Genomic DNA, 18,348 nt, shown 5'->3' on the forward strand with positions numbered 1-18,348 from the left:
AAGGTTGGTGCAAACCCGATCGGGCCGAAAACGCTATTAGATACAAAATAAAACTTGAAATATGTGGTCTGTTTTCTGTTCCTGCACTAGGCTGCTGTAGAACGCTCTTCCTCGCTTTCGACAAATATCAAATGTATATCTATCTCACTTTAAGTTGTAAAAGTGTACACTAGTTCAGCTACGGAAAACAGACCTAATTCTTTTCTACGTGTATTTTGCGCAAAAGTAACACTCTGAACACAAATGTATCAAACTTAATGCCTCAGGGCCCTTGCTTGATTACATAATTCACTACAATCACTATTACCCCCGTAGTCGCTCTATCTCTTTCTAGGTTTACCAAGATGGTTTTGATGCTAGTGCTCCGTCCAGTACTATCCTTGGGTGTATTCGTTTACGCAGAAGTATTATTTTATCCTCGTTGTTCACCGAGTGTTAAACAAGGATTAAATAATACTCTCTGCGGTAAGCTCTGCGTAAACGAATACACCCTATATGTCGATGGTTGGGGCTTGGGCTTGGGCTTGGGGCGCGCGCGGGCATGCGCGTTCGGTGGCGCCGTCGGCGGTGCAACGACGTACTTGTACTTTAGTGACAGGCAAGATGGCCGAGCGGTGGTAATGGGTTGTGGTATGCATCGCTGGTGGATTTGCAATCACGGCGCAGCACGGATGGCCTAGCAATGGCCGAGTATAACATCGATATCGGCAAGCTGCCGGAGGACGTACGGGAGAAGCTCGCCGAGTTAGACCTCGAGCTGTCCGAAGGTGAGTGACCGTTTCTTTCGACTTCGGCTGGGCAATGCAGTGCCAATCATCCATCGCCTCTCGCACTCTCGCGACGAACTTCGTTCTCTCTCTCTCTCTCTCTCTCTCTCTCTCTCTCTCTCTCTCTCTTTCTTTCTTACTCGCGCTCACTGTTTCTACGTTCATCTCGCTCTTTTTGACTCACCCTGCTACACCGATAGAATCCCCTAGAAGCCCCCGTTGATAAAATCGATAACATCTTACGGTCGTTGTCGTTTCCGTTCCTTGTTGCAAGGAGTCCGAAATTCTTGTTACTTTTTTTTTAGGGATTCGCAGTGTCATTTTTTTATAAATAGGATAACGGACCAAGTATTATTTAAATTTAAAAAAAAAAAGTAAAAAAAGCTTTCTCTCTCTCTCTCTCTCTGTGTGTGTGTGTGTGTGTGTGTGTGCGCGCGCGCGCGTGTGGTGAGCGTGCGTGTGTGCATGTACCCCTTTAAGGAAAATTATAACAAGGTATACGAAATACTTAAATTGCGTCATTTACAAATTTCTTTATTTTAATATTTTCTCATTTTATGTGTACTGTTTTCTCTTTAAATTCTTTGAGATTAAATATTATATTCCATTCGAATATGTATATACATACGTACATTTGAGTTGGAAGATACTTGAATGAGAAGACAGTGGTACATACTATTATTTTTTTTTTGTTAAATAAAAATACGTACCTCTTGGATTGTAATACAAAGATTTAAATACACTGAGAGAAAAATGTTTGGTATTTGTAACTATAATTACATATCACTGTAATTATGATTATTGTTGCTATAATAATAGTAACAGTAACTATGTATATAGCTCTAGCAACAAATGTATATAGTTGGCAACCTAAAATGACTATAATTATAGTTGAAATTACCATAAAAATGATTAAAGTGATTATAATTTTATAATTATATTTTGGACTACCATAAAAAATATGGTTGGTCCAAAATATAACTATAAAATTATAGTCACTTTAATCATTTTTATGGTAATTTCAACTATAATTATAGTCATTTTAGGTTGCCAACTATATACATTTGTTGCTAGAACTATATACATAGTTACTGTTACTATTATTATAGCAGTAATAATCATAATTATAGTGATATGTAATTACAGTTACAAATACCAAACATTTTTCTCTCAGTGTAGGAGCATAAATAGTACCTCTTAGTTTATAAGTGTTGTAAAAAAATTAAAGATACTACTATTTGAGTTTTATTTAAAGCAATAAAAATATACTGTGTTCTTGAGTTCTATTTAATTAAATTTGATATTATTTTCTTAAGAATTAAAGCTACAATCATTTGGAATAGAGAGAAAAGATCTTGAATGGGGAAATACAAAGTATCACACTTGGGTTTTATTTATTAAAAGTAGTACAACAGTTATTTGTTTCGATGAAAAATATATTCCCTTTGTAATTAATGCAATTTAAATATTTCTTATATTTTTTTACAATTTTTTCTTAGAGGAGCACACACATACCTTTTTTACCTTTTTTTTTTTTAAAGGGGATTTTATTCAAATATTATGTATTTTGTATTAAGTATACAGTATGTGTATCTTCCATGCTAAAAGACTATATTTCAATTAAGTATGATTGTAAACAATTAATATTATACAGGTATAATATTGTATGTAAATTAAAAAATATCACCTTCATGTTTCATAATTATAACAGACAAATATCACAACGACGGTCTTTTTTATCATGTAAAATTTGTTATTTGCTTTACTATAAATCACTATTAAATGAGAAACATGTTTTGATACAACACACAGGAAATAATTAGGAGATACAAAATGAGTTCATTTGAAACAACATAGAAAGCAATTAAGAGATATAAATCTGGTTTACACTATTTTCATTTTGCCATTTGTTATGAATATTTAAAAATAGGCAATTTTTCTAATTTATTAATTAATGAATTGTATCATGCACAAAAAAAATGCAACTCTTATAAAAATAACATAATAGGATTTATCAATCGATGAATTGAAAACTCACTTGTAAATCTCTTAAGTTATTATTGCATTACTGAAAGTATCTTTATATAAAAGTATTGCATTGATATTTGATTAATAAGAGATGTATTGCTAAATATATATTATTTATTACCAACTTCTGAAAAAGAGATATGTCACTAAAATCTTGGAATAATTTTTATTCGCATGTTATTTTTATAAGAATTATTGTATTTAAAATTTTACTATCAGCTCTTAAACCTATTAGTCTCGGTATTTATAGTTGGTTTTTATTTCAAGACCGTCTTAAGTAATGTCCTAAGATGTGTGCTAATGCGGTTTTCTGATTGGTTTGTTACACCTCAAGATAGAACTTAAGACGGTCTTGAATATAAGAACTGTCTGTAAATACCGGCCAATTGTTCTACAAGAACAAGTGAAGTTAAACAAATTTGCTAACAACAAGTAACGAGATGGCTCCTTTTGCTTACAATAAGGTTTGCCTATGTATCACTTTTGCCGACAATTCGTTTGCGCATAAAAATTATTGCCCACAGCTCGATAATTGCTTACATACACTTTTACGCACAAGTAAAAATTTCAAAAATGAAGTTACATTTGTCTACATTAATTATTGCCTACAGCTCGAATGCCTACAAGCTGTTTGCGCACAAATATAAAATTAAGGTTATGTTAAGTAAGAAAATAATTTGTATTTTTAAAGCAGAGAATTTGTTTTAAAACAGAGAATTGGTGTTTTTAAAACAGAAAATTTGTGTTTTTATAGCAGAGAATAGTACATGTAGGCAATAATACATGTCGGCAAATGTGACTTCGTTTCTGAAATTTTTACTTGTGCGCAAAAGTGCATGTAGGCAATCGAGCTGTAGACGATAATTTTTGTGTGCAAATTGTCGGCAAAAGTGATGCAGGCAAACGTTGTTGTAGGCAATCGATTTACAAGCAAACGGGATCCTCTCGCAAATAACGGATGAGATATAAAATTTTACTTGCTAATGATTGATGAGTTATTCGAATGACGATTTATTTATTTATCGCAAATATATATAAATATTTTATTGATGAATACAGTTTTATTTTTCTTACCATTAACCCTTTTCATTGGGCCGCCTCCAATTTGGCTCATATAGTGTTTTTTTTTATTTAGTATCAGTTTAGGAATGTAGAATCGTGTAAAAAAGGAACCTATGTGCTGAATGAATTATTCAAAGAGTATGGTGAATCATTATTTTTCAGAGAAAATGAGAATTTTTTCAAATTCTCATACAAGCCATAAATTGAGTGAACACCGATTTTGGTCATCTTTGATCATAGTCTTAACCTCCTTTTCGTGATCTTAAAAGAAAAAATTCATTTTTTTTAATTGAATATAAAGTTCCGTGCGAATGCAAGAGATCGGGGTTCGACTCCCGGCCGAGGTAATATTTTTTACAATAAGAATGAATTATTTACAGATTTTAATATGTCATTCAACATTATTAAGATCGTTTCGAAGATGCGAATAAGCATAAAAAATTTGTTAAATTGCTAGTCAATTTAATTCGTGATATTACTGCGGTAGTTTAATAGAGTTAGATATAAATTCACATAAGAGAATCATACAAGCATTAAGATCCAGCTAGACCGTTTAAGAGGAATAATCTCCAATGGCTTTGATCGTGACAAATGATATCCAGGATATGATTCCGAACAACATTCAAGAGGTTTTAGCCGTTGATCGGATACCTCGGGTAATGCTAATGCCGGTGGTACTAACTTTCAAGCATCATAACTCGAAAAGTATTCAATAAAAAAATAACCTTATTATAATGTTTTGGAAACCTCTCGACATCGGTTATTAGATTCTTATAGAATCAAAAGTAGGGTGTTTTAAAAAATCGACGTGACCTTGCTCTGACCTTGACGACGCCACCCAAAGTCGAACTGATAAAATCGGTAAATAGATCATTTTGAACCCTACAACTTTTGTCTGAACAATTTTTTTCCAATAATGTGTTTCCGAGATAAAAATTTGTAACGCTTTATTTTGAACACCCGGTATATATATAAACTGAGGTTAGCTGAATATTACTAGGAATGCGTTCCACTCAACGTTCGCAATGCTCGCATGTATCATCTCATTCTTGTTTAATATTTTATATGTTATAAGAAGGAAATGATATTCGCGAGCATTACGAACAAGTAATCGCAAGTGGAACGAACCTTAGAGATTCAGGTTTAAATCGAGTTAGTGGAATCGGGCATTAGATCATGTAGAACAATTTAAGAAGCATTGTTTTTGTTATGATTTCTTTAACACATTAAGGCCCAGTTCCACACAACAACTCACGGTTAATTCTTAACCGTGAGTTGTGAAACTGAGCCTAGATGTTGTGTCGGTCACTGATGACGTTGATGACTAACGACACAAAATTTAACATTTTTATATCAAAAATTGAAAAGCTTTAAGATTAGAAAAAAGAAAATAAATTAAGCACTCGGCACTTAACGTGTTGATTGGATATTTATTGCGTGTTATCAAGTTATTAGTTTGCAGAAAAATGAGTGGACGATTTCACCGAGTAAAATAATAAAAGACGATTTTATTTCATAATTGTCGTGTTATTAGGCCAATTAGGCATACAACGTATTCATCTCAACGATTACCGCGATCTTGCACATAGTCGCATAACGATGTTGCTTAATCCTAAAGATTAGGGGAGATCGGGACTAAGTAGGCACCCTTTTCTTCAATTGCAGTTTTCCATAACAAAGTAAACGATTTCATAGTCAAATTATTATTAGCGTTTTATAGAGTGATTATAAGACTACAAGATGGCAATAAAAAGTTTCAGTGTTTGCAACTTCATTTCATATACACAAAAAATGATGTGATTCGAAAAATGAAATCTCAAAAATTACTTTTGACTATCGAAAACACGTTTGACTACCTGAACATAATAACGCGGCATCTAAACTAACGAAACTTCGTTGGTAAAGAAGACACGCGAGATGTCATCTACAATATAAATTGGAAACTCGTAAAATATGTTTTTGCCATTCAAAATTCAAATGCCAGCTTAGTTCCGGTGCCCATTTAGCCCCGGTCTCCCCTATTGTTAATTTGTACATATAGGCTACGTTTATATCGTGCGCTTAATCCGCAATCTATACGATAAGTATCTTTGTTTAATCTACATACAGGATAAACAAGGACACAGGAGTTGTATAGTCTGCCTAAATGCACGGTGTAAACGTAACCATTCATGTCTATTGAGATAGATGAAAAGCGTCGCTTATACTTGTAATTTTTAAAAAATTGAGCTCTTATATTTTGTTCATTATTTTTTGCTTCTCTGTTTTTTTATTATTTCTTTCGTATCGCTCTGCCAATACGTCGCATTCGTCCGACTTCGTCGCAGTATAAAACTTTTATTTTAAAATCAGTATAAGACTTCGGGATACGCAACGACAATTATGTAATAAGTCCTTAATTAATCTTTTGCTTTTTTACCAAACGTTTTGTTTCATCAGGCAGCAGGAGCGAGAGGAGAACAGAGTTGATTAACTACGATTTTGTCGCACGCGACACAGGTACAGCATCACTTTCATGGATCGTTTGTAAAATCAAGATCACCGATTACGTGCCGGGACTAATGTCGAGTCGTCTTGAAAGCCCAGCATGTTCCCCAGCATAGACACACTCCTTGTGCTTATCTGCTATTAATAATGTTTTAATTCTTCCACACCATTCTGACAATATATCTATGTATATATGTTTTAATGATCTATTATTCTGCTACGAGACACCTATAAGCTCCATAATATCCTCGGTATGTGAGTACATAAGTATCATGATACTTAGAATTCTGGAGAATCGTATCATATTGTTAGAGAGAAGCATCCCATAAAACACTTGTAACTATAGAACGTCCCATGACTTGCGATCTCAATTATATTCTAAGATTTCACCATAATACTATTTGATTAATTAATATTATTTATAAAATAATTGATCACACTCTTTTCTTAATATTTTGTAATAAAATGTGGAATCATAGTTGTAGAGGGTAGATAAGACAAATTTGGAAAGTATTACCGTGCTGCCATTTCGAACCGTCCAGTTCGTAATTGCAAGTGAAGTCGAAGCCGAAGCATTTAACTTGACAAGACGATTGAGTACAAACATCATAAACGTCTTAAATCTTATTCGTAAAAAGAGCCACCGATATTTAAGCTGGAAACACAATAGATACAAGCAATAGGCACAGGCGCAACAGGGAATAACGAGCCGTCCAATCAGAGCTCTGGGATATAATATCGAACTTATACCCCAAAGCTCTGATTGGACGGCTCGTTATTCCCTGTTGCCTGTGTCTATTGTGTTTCCAGCTTTATAGTAGTAGCCGATACTTAGGTCGGTATTCATAGTCAGTTTTTATTTTAATTGACCGTCTTGAATAATGTCTCTGCTAATGCGGCCCTCTGATTGGTTCGTGATCAATACTAACCTCAGAACCTGAGACGGTCTTAAATATAAGAACCGACTATGAATACTGGCCTTTTAGTAATCGATTCATAAATCGAAGTTTTTTTTCTCAAACGAAGTAATATTAAACAGCGATTCTTAACTCGCATCAATTTCAGATGTTGTTTTTTTTTTCACGGTTAAACTCCGTGAAACACATCACGCGACCGACAGTCGGCGCGAAATGCACGAACCGGGTTTCTAAAAAAGGGATATGATGGAAGGAAAGATTTGTGTGATCGAGATTTCGCGAATAATGTAGGGAAGGAAATTATAATTTAACGATTATTGATTGACATGCTCGCGGCTTTTAACGTCGCGGACTGTAAGAATCCCGCGAGGGAATTGCGGTCGATCCTCGTATAATCCCACTTTAAGAATCTCTCTCGTAAGGAGAGACAGGGAACAGAGTCGGGATCTCGAGCGTTGCGCGGTGGAGCTCGAGCAGTACGCGAGCGAGAAGTCGCTTCGGCTCGGCAAAGGATGCCGAGCGAGATGAAACGATGGAGAGTGGGATGCTGTGTGCAAAGAAGACAGGCGAGAGTGGACGGACGGCATGCCATCCCACTTCCATGTCCTTCTGTCTCTCTTTTACATTCTCTTCTTCGTCCGCTCGTTTCTGTGCGTTCTCTCATCTACTCTTCCGTCTAGCGACTTTTACATGCGCGAGCCGGCTCCCCGTAGTATATATTCTCTCTCTCTCTCTCTCCCCCCCTTCTCCCCCCTCTCTCTCTCGCACTCTCTATTTCTCGTTCTCTGTCTCTGTCTCCGAACTCTCGCCGCGTGCAAGAGAATTGCCTTGAGTCGTGGAGAGTGCACAAAATGCCAGTAATTCGATGCGACTTGGAGTACGCGCCTCGACGGTGAAACGAAGCGGGCACCTCGTGAATTCGAACGCGCAAACTGTCGTCACGCGAACTTGGAGCGTGCTCATAATTTCATACGTAAGATCTTCCGAAACCTTTTGAAGAGAGTATTTTATTTTATACAAAGCGATTGCGTGGACTCAACGCGCGAGTAAATTATTTCGCATGCGATGTGAGTGAGGTTTTTGTTTTCCAATTGAAAGCGAGTAGAAAAGCGTGTATCAACGAATATCCGTGACAGTAACGACAGTGATTTTAGCGGTCATCAGAGATTTGTGAGTGTCTGGACGGGAGTGCTTCATTTTCGTCAATTGTCAATCATTTCAGTGAACATTGCTAAAATTTTGTAAGAATCTGATAGTGCTAAGTGTATCTTTAGTGTGTTAAGAACGAATTACACACGTTTAAGTAATGAAGAAGAGTATATTTCATAATAAGTGCGCAGATTTTCGTCGGTTGAATGACAGAACTTCAGTTTAACATGATATTTCATATATTTTTTCCTTTTTGACTAAGGAAAATAAAATCAAATTTAATAACAATTTTTATACGTGAAACACAGATTCATTCAGAAAATTGCACTCAAAATTATCGAGAGATTGCGTGGAGAACGATAGAGAAAAGGATGTGAGACAAATGCTGTAATCGTCCGAGGGCATAGAAAGTATCCGTTGAAGTTTCAAGATACTTTCGTATTAAGTCATTGATTGAAATAGATTTGAAGGAAATCATAATTGATAAGATAAGAATTGATTAACGACAAAATAATAGCATGATCTAAAAAAATTGAGTATTACTGAAAAAAATGATTACCAGTAATACGACAATATATTAAATGAAGGTGTAAATACACAGATAAATATATAAATTAGGAAAGTATATTGAATATTACCTTGATAATCTCAAGTTATCAATTTGAGAGAATTACTTAAATTTAATAATTATATATAATAAGAAAAAATAATGTTCGTCGAACATTGTCTTGCTTGAGACAAAAACACTTTCTCGATATCGAGTGCATTAACTTTAAAGGCGCTCGTATAATTCGTACTGAATCTTTTCGTTTAGAATGATCATTCCGGTTGAACCCAGGACATGGAAGAAAAGGAAAGAGGAGGGCAATGAGGAAGAGGGAGGAGGAGCGGCAATGGTGGCGCAGCAACACGGCGTTGAAAAAGGAAAGCCACGCTGATCATCCACGACTGGAAGACCTCGACGTTGCACTTTAGCACAACAACGAAAAAGAACGAAAGAGAGAAAGAGGGAGGAAGGACGAGGAGAAGAATACGGATAGCGAAAGGGCAAGGAGGGCAAAAAGAAAAGAGAAACAAAGAGTAAAGGAACTAAGAAGGAGAAACAGAGAAGGAAGCAACGAACGAGGGGAGAGGAATCTGTAAATTTATTTTTGTTTTCATAAATATCCCTTTTTGTAAATCCAGGATTTATCCAAGACTTATTGACTTCACAAATGTTTCCATAGACTTTTGATTATACGGAATATTTGCATTGATAGTTCTTTTATCTCTTATCGTATATAGACCTTTATGATTCGCGAGTGCATCCATTAATCTTTGCTACACAAATATCACTTAGAAATGGTATAAATTTGTAGCGATTCCACTTCCGTGAGTCAAAATTTGTCGCGTTGCCTCATGAGGCCTCTCACCTTTCAAAACCTGAGAAGGCTCGTTAGTCGCAAGAAGGACCGCAACGAACCTTCCTTCAAGCGTAGCGAGTCCTTCAAGAGAATTTCTATTAGGAAAAGTTATCTGGACCGGGGTAAACGACGGAATCGTTTCCAGAAAAATTTGGAACCTGTTGTTAATTCTTCCTCGCAACAAGTGACGAATGATAAAATTGTTAATCAACAAATTAAGGAGGAAGAATTCAAGAAAGATCAAAAGCGTTCTCTCAGTCGCGACTCTATCACCTATGACGAGTGGCTTCAAGGAGTCAGTTCTTCTTCCCGCGAAAAGCTTCACGAGGATCACGACCATCTCGAATCTCTTCAGCAACCTAAGCCAACGAAAACCACAAAATTTGTCAAATATACTGACACGGATTCGGTTATCGAGGATTTGAAAATTCTTGAGCTCGATGCCTCGCCTGTTTTAACACCTAAATCTAAATCCTTTGGAATTGTTACGGAGCTAGGACGGGATCAGACAACCAATGGGCACGATACTTTTTGGATTCAAGAGTCCTCTGTAGAAGGATCGCTCAGTGTTAACATCAATCTTGGCAGAGTTTGGAGAGATGCGGCGCCATTTCCGGTCTCAGTTCCGCTATCGGCTCCTTATTCCTCTGTCTCGAATTCTTTAGTTCATCATTATCTGGATAGCGCTCTGAAGGAGAAGAAACCGCAGCCAACTGTTGCAAGAACGGTTTCAGCGCCAGAGAAGCCCGTTAGCAAGGAAACTTCGTCATCCTTCGGCTTCTCTCTTAGGATCGCCAGATTCGCTGATTTCAGGCCAGGGTGATTAGTTTTTCGATTAACAATTGATCATTGAAGATCGATAAATGATAGAGTATTTTTCTTTGCTTGATTTACCTTTGTTAAATTCAAATCTTTGATTTTTTGTCGATAAATCTTATTTTAAGTAATTAATTATGAACTCGAAAGATCTTCAGTTTTGTTCGAAGAATCTTTCGTTGTTTTAAACGAGGAGGATCTGATTGCGTACATCATTAATTAATCAATTTAATACAAAATATTCTTATTAGTAATATGTATATAAACTAGGAAATTACTACGCATCGATGTGAGTACTATCAGGATGTAGGCTAACGGGGTCCACTCGTTCTAAACAACTAGACAAAATGCGAATGTAATCTGTATTTAAGGTGGTTTTTTTAGTAAATCGAGTTACCATACAAATGTGTAATTTCTTTATATAATAAAGTTAAAGCCACGAACTTGAAGTATGTTCTACATACCTTAGCTTTCAAGTTATCGATTAATGAAAATGTTTGAAATGTTCGCCTTGTGCGTCAACACACGTTACTGTACATTTTAGCACATCTCGACGTTATTTAATGTTTACAAACAATATCCATCAATAAATCGGACAGGATTTCAAGCAGTCGGTATCTTATGTTCGCAAGTTACTGTTCTATTATAAATATTGTTTTAAGGCTGGATTGTTCCATCTTTCGGTAAATTTGAGCTCACTGTCTTACTCTCTTATGTTCTTACTCTTTTACTCTTTTGTTTATTCAATAAGTAAATTATCATAGTTTATCTATAAAGATGGAACCATCAGCCCTAAAAGCGGCAAAATGGTAATGTACACTTATTCTGAAATGGAACTTATGCCGACATGTATTTGATATACCTATGACCGTTCATGCATGATGGTATTCCGTCTCATTTTCATCTTGAAGTGAGAACATTCCTAAAACAGTGCCTTCGCAAACCGATAGATAGGGCGAGGCGGACCCACGCCATGGCCACCACGATCTCTGATCTCAATCCATTAATTTTTGTGGCCATTGAAAATCTATTGTGTATTCAACGCCGGTAAATAATGCGGATAATCTGCGAGAAAGAATACCAAGTGGATTTGAGACTATTCGAGGAATACCTAGTATTTTTGAACGAATGACTCAATGCTAAGGCGTGAAGTAGCGTGTTTACGCACGAGGTGAATACTTCGAATATTTTCTTTAATTTTTCATAACTTGAAAACTGAGGTATGTAATTCATATGATGTTTTTTATTTATTTTAGTGTATAGATTTACATCCTAAAGTATTGACGTGCATTTATGAAACACCCTGTACAAATATTACCATATACTTCTCTAAAAAAACACGATTATAATAATTTAAAAAATAACGATTGTAATGGTCATAAAGAAAGTAATAGATCAACGACCATTCCGAAAAGGTATTTAATGTTGAAATGGCAAAATATCGTGCAACATAACTTTATCGGTGGTGGACATGAAGCTTTTAATTTCATTGTAGATTGAAATAAATTTTCCCTTTTCTTTTCAACTTTCTTTTTTAAAAAATTTTTCTTTATAAAAACCTTGCTTACAATATATTTCGTAATTCGATGGTGCAACGTTGCTAAATTATCACAAGAACAAATTGTGCAAGAAATCAACTTCTTTTTATTTCATCACTTTTGTATACTATTATGTGTTTCATACTATTTCATTAAGATATGCATGTAGTTTTAATATTTTATCTAAATTATGAAGATATTTGTAACTTTAACTTGGGTGCCCTGGTGAGGCATCCAAAATTTTCGGTACTTTACTAAAGAACCACCTTAATATGTAAATATAATACATAAAAAATAATAAAAATTAGTTGTAGTCTTTATTAATAAAATTTTTCTTTGGTTGAACATATTAATGGAAAGATCTACATATACTACTCATATTTTCGCAATGAATTTCACTGATTGAATAAAATATTGCGTTGTTCAAGAATTCGATTGCAATCGACATTGCTTGGCTTTAGGATGACGCGACATGGTCTTTTTCGCCGGAAAACACCAAAACCATCGCCAAGTGTGAGCACGGAAGGTTACTTCAAACGAACGAGCGCGTCTAGACACTCTAGTTCTCGTCGTCGAAGTGGTAAGAGAACTTCTCAACGCGCTAACAAGAAGAATCAGAAACCTGCGGTTCGTATCAACAGTCCAGTATGGTTTATTCCACCCGAAAGACGTCGCTCGAGACGTCAACGCCGAGTCTGGCAAGAGATCAGATATTTCCCTGATGATGAGAGTCCAATCCTAGAGAGAATTAACGACTGGTCGTCGAACGTGTCTGACGATCAGTTCGACGATCAAAAGCTGCTGCTGTCAGGTGATTTCAATGAGCGTCGGGAAGATGATGCCTTGAACTCGATTGTTTCATCGTCCTTTGGTTCTTTTTCGGCGACATCGTCTTCGTCATCAGCTTGTCTGGTACAAAAAATCAGCGACTTTAACGAGGATAAGCTATTCTCTGAGGAGCTAAGGACCAACGGTCTTCTTGTGCGGGGAGCCACTTGGAAACTTTCGGCGACAACGACAACAACAACGATGATGTCAACGCCAGCGAGAACAATCATTTCTGGAAATTATTTTGCCAGTAGTCAATTCCTTACCTTTCTAGCCAAGGACATTGTCAAAGAAAGGTCAAAAAACGAAAGTTTCAACACAGGTTACAAATGTCTCTCATCACCATCAAGCGATAGTGAAGACGATGATGTTGATCACTTCAGTGATCGTAAAAAAAATTTTCCACAACGACAGCAGCATTTAAAAGGGCAAAAATCGGGATTTAGAAGGAGACCATTGCGTCGGAAGTCGCAATTGAGAAAAGCATCCGCTCAGCCGGTATTCCTTGTGCGCAAGTGCTCATCCTTGAGGAAACATTCCAGTAAGATCCGAATATACCATAGTTCTATAGATTGTTCGAGAAATGACAGTTAGTAGCCAAGGATGTCAGATTCTTTAAATCTTAGATCGCTATTTTATTATTACAAGGTAACGCAAAAGTAGCCAATAAGTCCCAAGTATTGCTCTGTAAAAAGGATAGAGTGAATCTAAAGAAATTCTTTAATATGATCGCCCTAAGTTTCCACAAATTTACAGGCCAGTATTTAGGTTGGTATTTATAATCTGTTCTTATTTTAAAATCGTTCTAATTAATATCTTAAGATGCAAATGCGGCTCTATAATTGGTTTATGACATCTTAAGACTGTACTTAAGATAGTCTTAAAATAAGAACGAACTATGAATATCGACCCTGTTACTAGACTGATCACTTCGTCGCCATGATACCAAGTAGTATTTTTGATATGGGTTGCCATTTGTTGGTCTACATTTGTTACTCACACATAAGGAAGAGTTGGCCAAGTTGCACCGACAGTTAAATCGTATTTTCATTTGTAATTTTTAAACGTTTTTTTTTTATGTGACAACACAAATGTGACGCTAGCAACATTGTTTAAGTATTGTCGTTTTTATTTTGTCTTCGAGGCATCCGTTTGCGTTCAAAATTAATTTTCTTTGGACTTTGATGTAAGTTTTCGTATAATTTACCTAAGCTGTAGTGAATTTAGGTGAGCACAAGGCGAGTAATTGAAGCTTAGTGTAGACACACGCGCGCACGCGCACGCATATACACACACTACTATAATTAGTATTTAAATTCTTTTCGTGCACAACATCAAATTAGCAATATGTTTGTGGGTTATGTTGCTGTTGACAAATTTGTCAAAATAGAGAAAGTTGGGTAAACCGTATTTCTCTCTCTTTTGTCTTTATATTGTACCTACGCATTTAAAATAAAATAATATATTGAAATTGTAAGTAGTTGAATAATACTTGTCGCTAGTCTTTATATTGTATCTATATTTAAGATAAAATAACATTTTAAGATTGAATATTTGAATAATACTTTATAATTATTAAATTTTGATATTTGTACAAGAAAAAGAGTAGTATGTTTGTATTGAGTCTTTTTAAGATAATTTATTAAAAATTGTTCATAGATATTATTTGTTGAATTTTAAAAAAATTAGATCTTTCTTTGGCAGATTCAAAATTACGCACGAAAATGCTAAAAGTATTCCGATTTCGATATATTCGAAAATTTGATATTGATTGTTAGAGCTGCTGATTTTGAATTTAATCTCAAATTTTGAAAATTAAAAACAGCGGGACCAAGTATAGCGGACCAAAATGCAAAAGTAGTCAGGGTTGCCACATCAGACAAAACCGGGAAAAGTCAGGGAAATTGAAATTGGTTATAGAAAACCGGGAAAAGTCAGGGGAAAGGGTAAAAAAAGTTTGGAATTTCGAAATTTGCTCACAATTTCCTTAAACTACTCCTATTCCAAATAGTTGTTGTAATTTTTTAAATATTATATCTGACGTTTATAGTCAAATGGAAAAGTCAGGGAATTTCAAAATTCATTTTCTAGCAACCCTGATTAATACATATTGACTTGTATTTTTTTTTGTAGGTTTTTCGGCTCGCTGGACACGTGTTTGTGTTCAGGGGGTCGATCACGTGAAACTTTTCGACATTTCATTTTCCACACTTTACTTTTCATTTTTCACTCGTTGAGATTTCACGTGTAACTTTTCACGCATAGCGATTAGGTATGTATGTAGTTTACCCTGACATTATTTTTATATATGCACGTACATACATGTATAACTTTTCTTCCGTCAATGCAATATTAACAATCTTATTCTTTTTCTTCTTTTTATCTACAGTCACGGCAACGGGCAGATTACACTTCAATTCCGAAGTATATTTATTAATTCTCTAGATTTCCACCTTTTCATTCTCTCAGAATATGGCGAAAAAGTTCACGTAAACAATTTTACATTTTCACAGTTTGGAGAATTACATGATCATAGGGGAGATCACGTGAAACTTTTCACGTTTCCGCCCTAGGGAAAAAATTACATGATCGACCCCAAGAATTACAAAATTTAAAATGGCAGATCGGATATGACAACATTCATGGACATGTACGCCTGTAGTTAGCCTACTGGTTCGTTCATAATTACCAGAGTCCACTACGTGGAAGTTACAGTACTTTTTTTAGACTCCTCTGGGCTGCTTTATGTGAGTCCCCTTGCCTCTCACAAATCGGACTGCTTGTCTCATGTGAGTCCCCTTGCCTCTCACAGTTCGCTGCGTTTTTCTTGCGGGAATGCACGTCGTGTTGTGAAAAAATAAATTATTTTCGCGCGTCAGTAAATTTTTGTCGCTTTTCTCTCTCTACGCTTACTTCGTCATTATCGTCGCAGAGTTAGCAAGTGATTTGTATAGAAGATTCATCGATGAAATTTATTTTTAATAAGTAAAAAGATAAAAATTTAAATGGCGCGCACGAAACACGCTGTGATTTTTAGTACAATAAAAAATGATATATAATTCAAATCTAACTATAAATAGAAGATACTTCTAACATAACAACTTCTACATTTAAATAATCTTATGGAAAGTACTATAACAGAGAAAATAATAATTATAAATTAACAACTATATTATATAATAAGATTTATTACACTATTTTCTTTAAGATTGTTGAATGTAGGAGTTAGCAGGTTAGAAATATAATTTTATTAAATGGACCTTTTTCTTTTGACCTCTGGATATGTGGACGTTAATCAATTTTGATTACAATTACACGGAAATTATGCGTTTCGCGAGTCCAAATCCATTCTTAGAATGTCAACGTTTCGTGAACATTGCAAGTCATGTCATTGGCACGAGTAACAATCTGGTACTGTTCCTCCCGGTGTTTGTCATCCTTTGCATATATTTTTTTATATGTTGCTGTTTTTTTGAGGGGGGGGGGGAGTAGGCGAGAATATCAATTATCACGTATAGTAAGAAAATGTATAAAAATATACAATTTCGTACTGTACATAATGATTGATATTGCGTAATAAAAGGCTGACATTAGTCCTAATAATGTATAATTTAAATTAAACAGTTACATATGAAGCTTGAAAGTGAAATCTCTTTATTATTGTATGTAAAATTGAAACACTTTCTGTAAAAGTGCCCAATTGTTAAAATTCGATTTTCTATTATAAAACATTATTAACTTATAAAACTATTAATGCTTTACAATAAGAAACCGAATTTCAGCAATTAGACATTTTGCCATAATTGTCTCAATTATATTAATATTTAACAAGCGAGTCAAAATGTACAAGGACCCCGCGCGATATTCGTCCCTGAGCTCGTCATTTTCAGACGCTACAATTGGCCAACTTCAATCGTTTATAATTTGATAACTATTGTAGTCTGGACATTTTTATATGCAAGATTTTTGTCTTAGAATGTTCCATAGAATCTGCTAGCGAAAGGACATCCCAGCATTTTAGGATACATTCTGTATATTTGAATCATTATGTATATTCAGAGATGGGAAATGAGTAACACCCTTATTTTTATCGTTACTTTTTATAATTACGATTTCCGTATCATACGTTGTCTGATCTAAATTTTACAGAAATTACTTTTTTGTGGATTGAAACCATTCTAGGGGGTGAAGCAAAAAGAATTCGAAACATCGAAAAATAAGAAATACACATATTTATATATAGTTATGTGAGTTAGACACTATTATATAAAATTATATGGTAAATATATATTTTAGGTTACACCTCACCAATTTGAATGTCTTTCAGATATATTATAGGGGAGAATGTCCTGAGTGATTTTCCACAAGAATTAAGTGGAGTCGACATTCTTAGACGATGTAACAAATAAAAGTTTCATAATAAAATTTGTATAAAGATGTTCATTTTATCACTTCGCGTGGAAAATCGTACGCCTCTTGGCAGGGGGGAGGGGGTAGATCTTGCTTTGCGTGATTGTATTGTTTTGCGTGAGTTTTCGATTTTTCATGCAAAACGAGTCCTATCCCATCTCCCCTTTGCCTAGGGGCGTCCGACTTTTTACGCAAAGTGAAGTCCACCTCTCCTTCCTGCCAAGGAGCATACGACTTTCCACGCGTTCATAATATATCTCCTCTATACCAATGTCATCCTTTGCATATATATATATATATATATAAAATGGAATTTTAATTTATCATATCTCCTAAACCAATACCGTCCTCCACTTAATTCTTGTGGGGAAGAATCACTCAGGACACAGCTCTTTCCTACAACATATTTTAAAGACACTCAAATCAGTGAGGTGTAACCTAAAATATATATTTATGATTATGTATGAAAAATTTTTTACCAGGCATATAATAACAGATTACATACAAATAGGATACTTTATAAAAATTATAGAAACTAGGTGAGCAAATAGTCACAATAATGTAACGTTAATAAAACAATAATTCAAATATCATTAATATGAAACGAAATAATTTTTTCTGGCATAACGAAAATTAAATATTTTTCTATAATTTTCTGTAATTAATATGTTGCATCGAGATCCCGTCAATGGCCAAAACTGTAGGTACAGTACCTCTCTGTTACACACTAAATTTCGTTAGAATCGTCGTATAATACGCATATGCGAAAAAAACGGTTCATTTAATGCTGATATTTCAGTGTCGTACGAACTTTTTAAGCCTATTGATTGGCTGCAGAACAGAGAAATCCTAGAACCTCTCTGTCCTGCATCCAATCAACAGGCTTGAAAAGCTTTGCCGACATGTATTCACTGCTGCTTATAGTAAACAATTCTGTGCGCGT

At 35.0% G+C, this 18,348-nt stretch overlaps 1 protein-coding gene across 4 annotated transcripts in view; it reads left to right on the plus strand.

Moving 5' to 3' along the window:
• Nucleotides 1-600: 600 nt before the first annotated feature.
• DIP2 (disco-interacting protein 2) overlaps nt 601-18,348 on the plus strand; it is a 46,159-nt gene continuing 28,411 nt past the window's right edge. For 3 of the 4 annotated variants that reach the window (XM_018501911.1, XM_018501919.1, XM_018501928.1), the window contains exon 1: nt 601-767. In XM_018501911.1, coding sequence (XP_018357413.1) covers nt 683-767 — 85 coding nt within the window. In that variant the 5' untranslated portion in view covers nt 601-682. Of the gene's footprint in view, nt 768-9,224; nt 10,633-12,628; nt 13,537-18,348 lie in introns of all 4 variants that reach the window. The other variant, XM_018501936.1, reaches the window with a different exon arrangement.

The sequence above is a fragment of the Trachymyrmex cornetzi genome, unplaced genomic scaffold, assembly GCF_001594075.2.
Source record: "Trachymyrmex cornetzi isolate Tcor2-1 unplaced genomic scaffold, Tcor1.1 scaffold1002, whole genome shotgun sequence".
Lineage (NCBI taxonomy): Eukaryota > Metazoa > Arthropoda > Insecta > Hymenoptera > Formicidae > Trachymyrmex > Trachymyrmex cornetzi.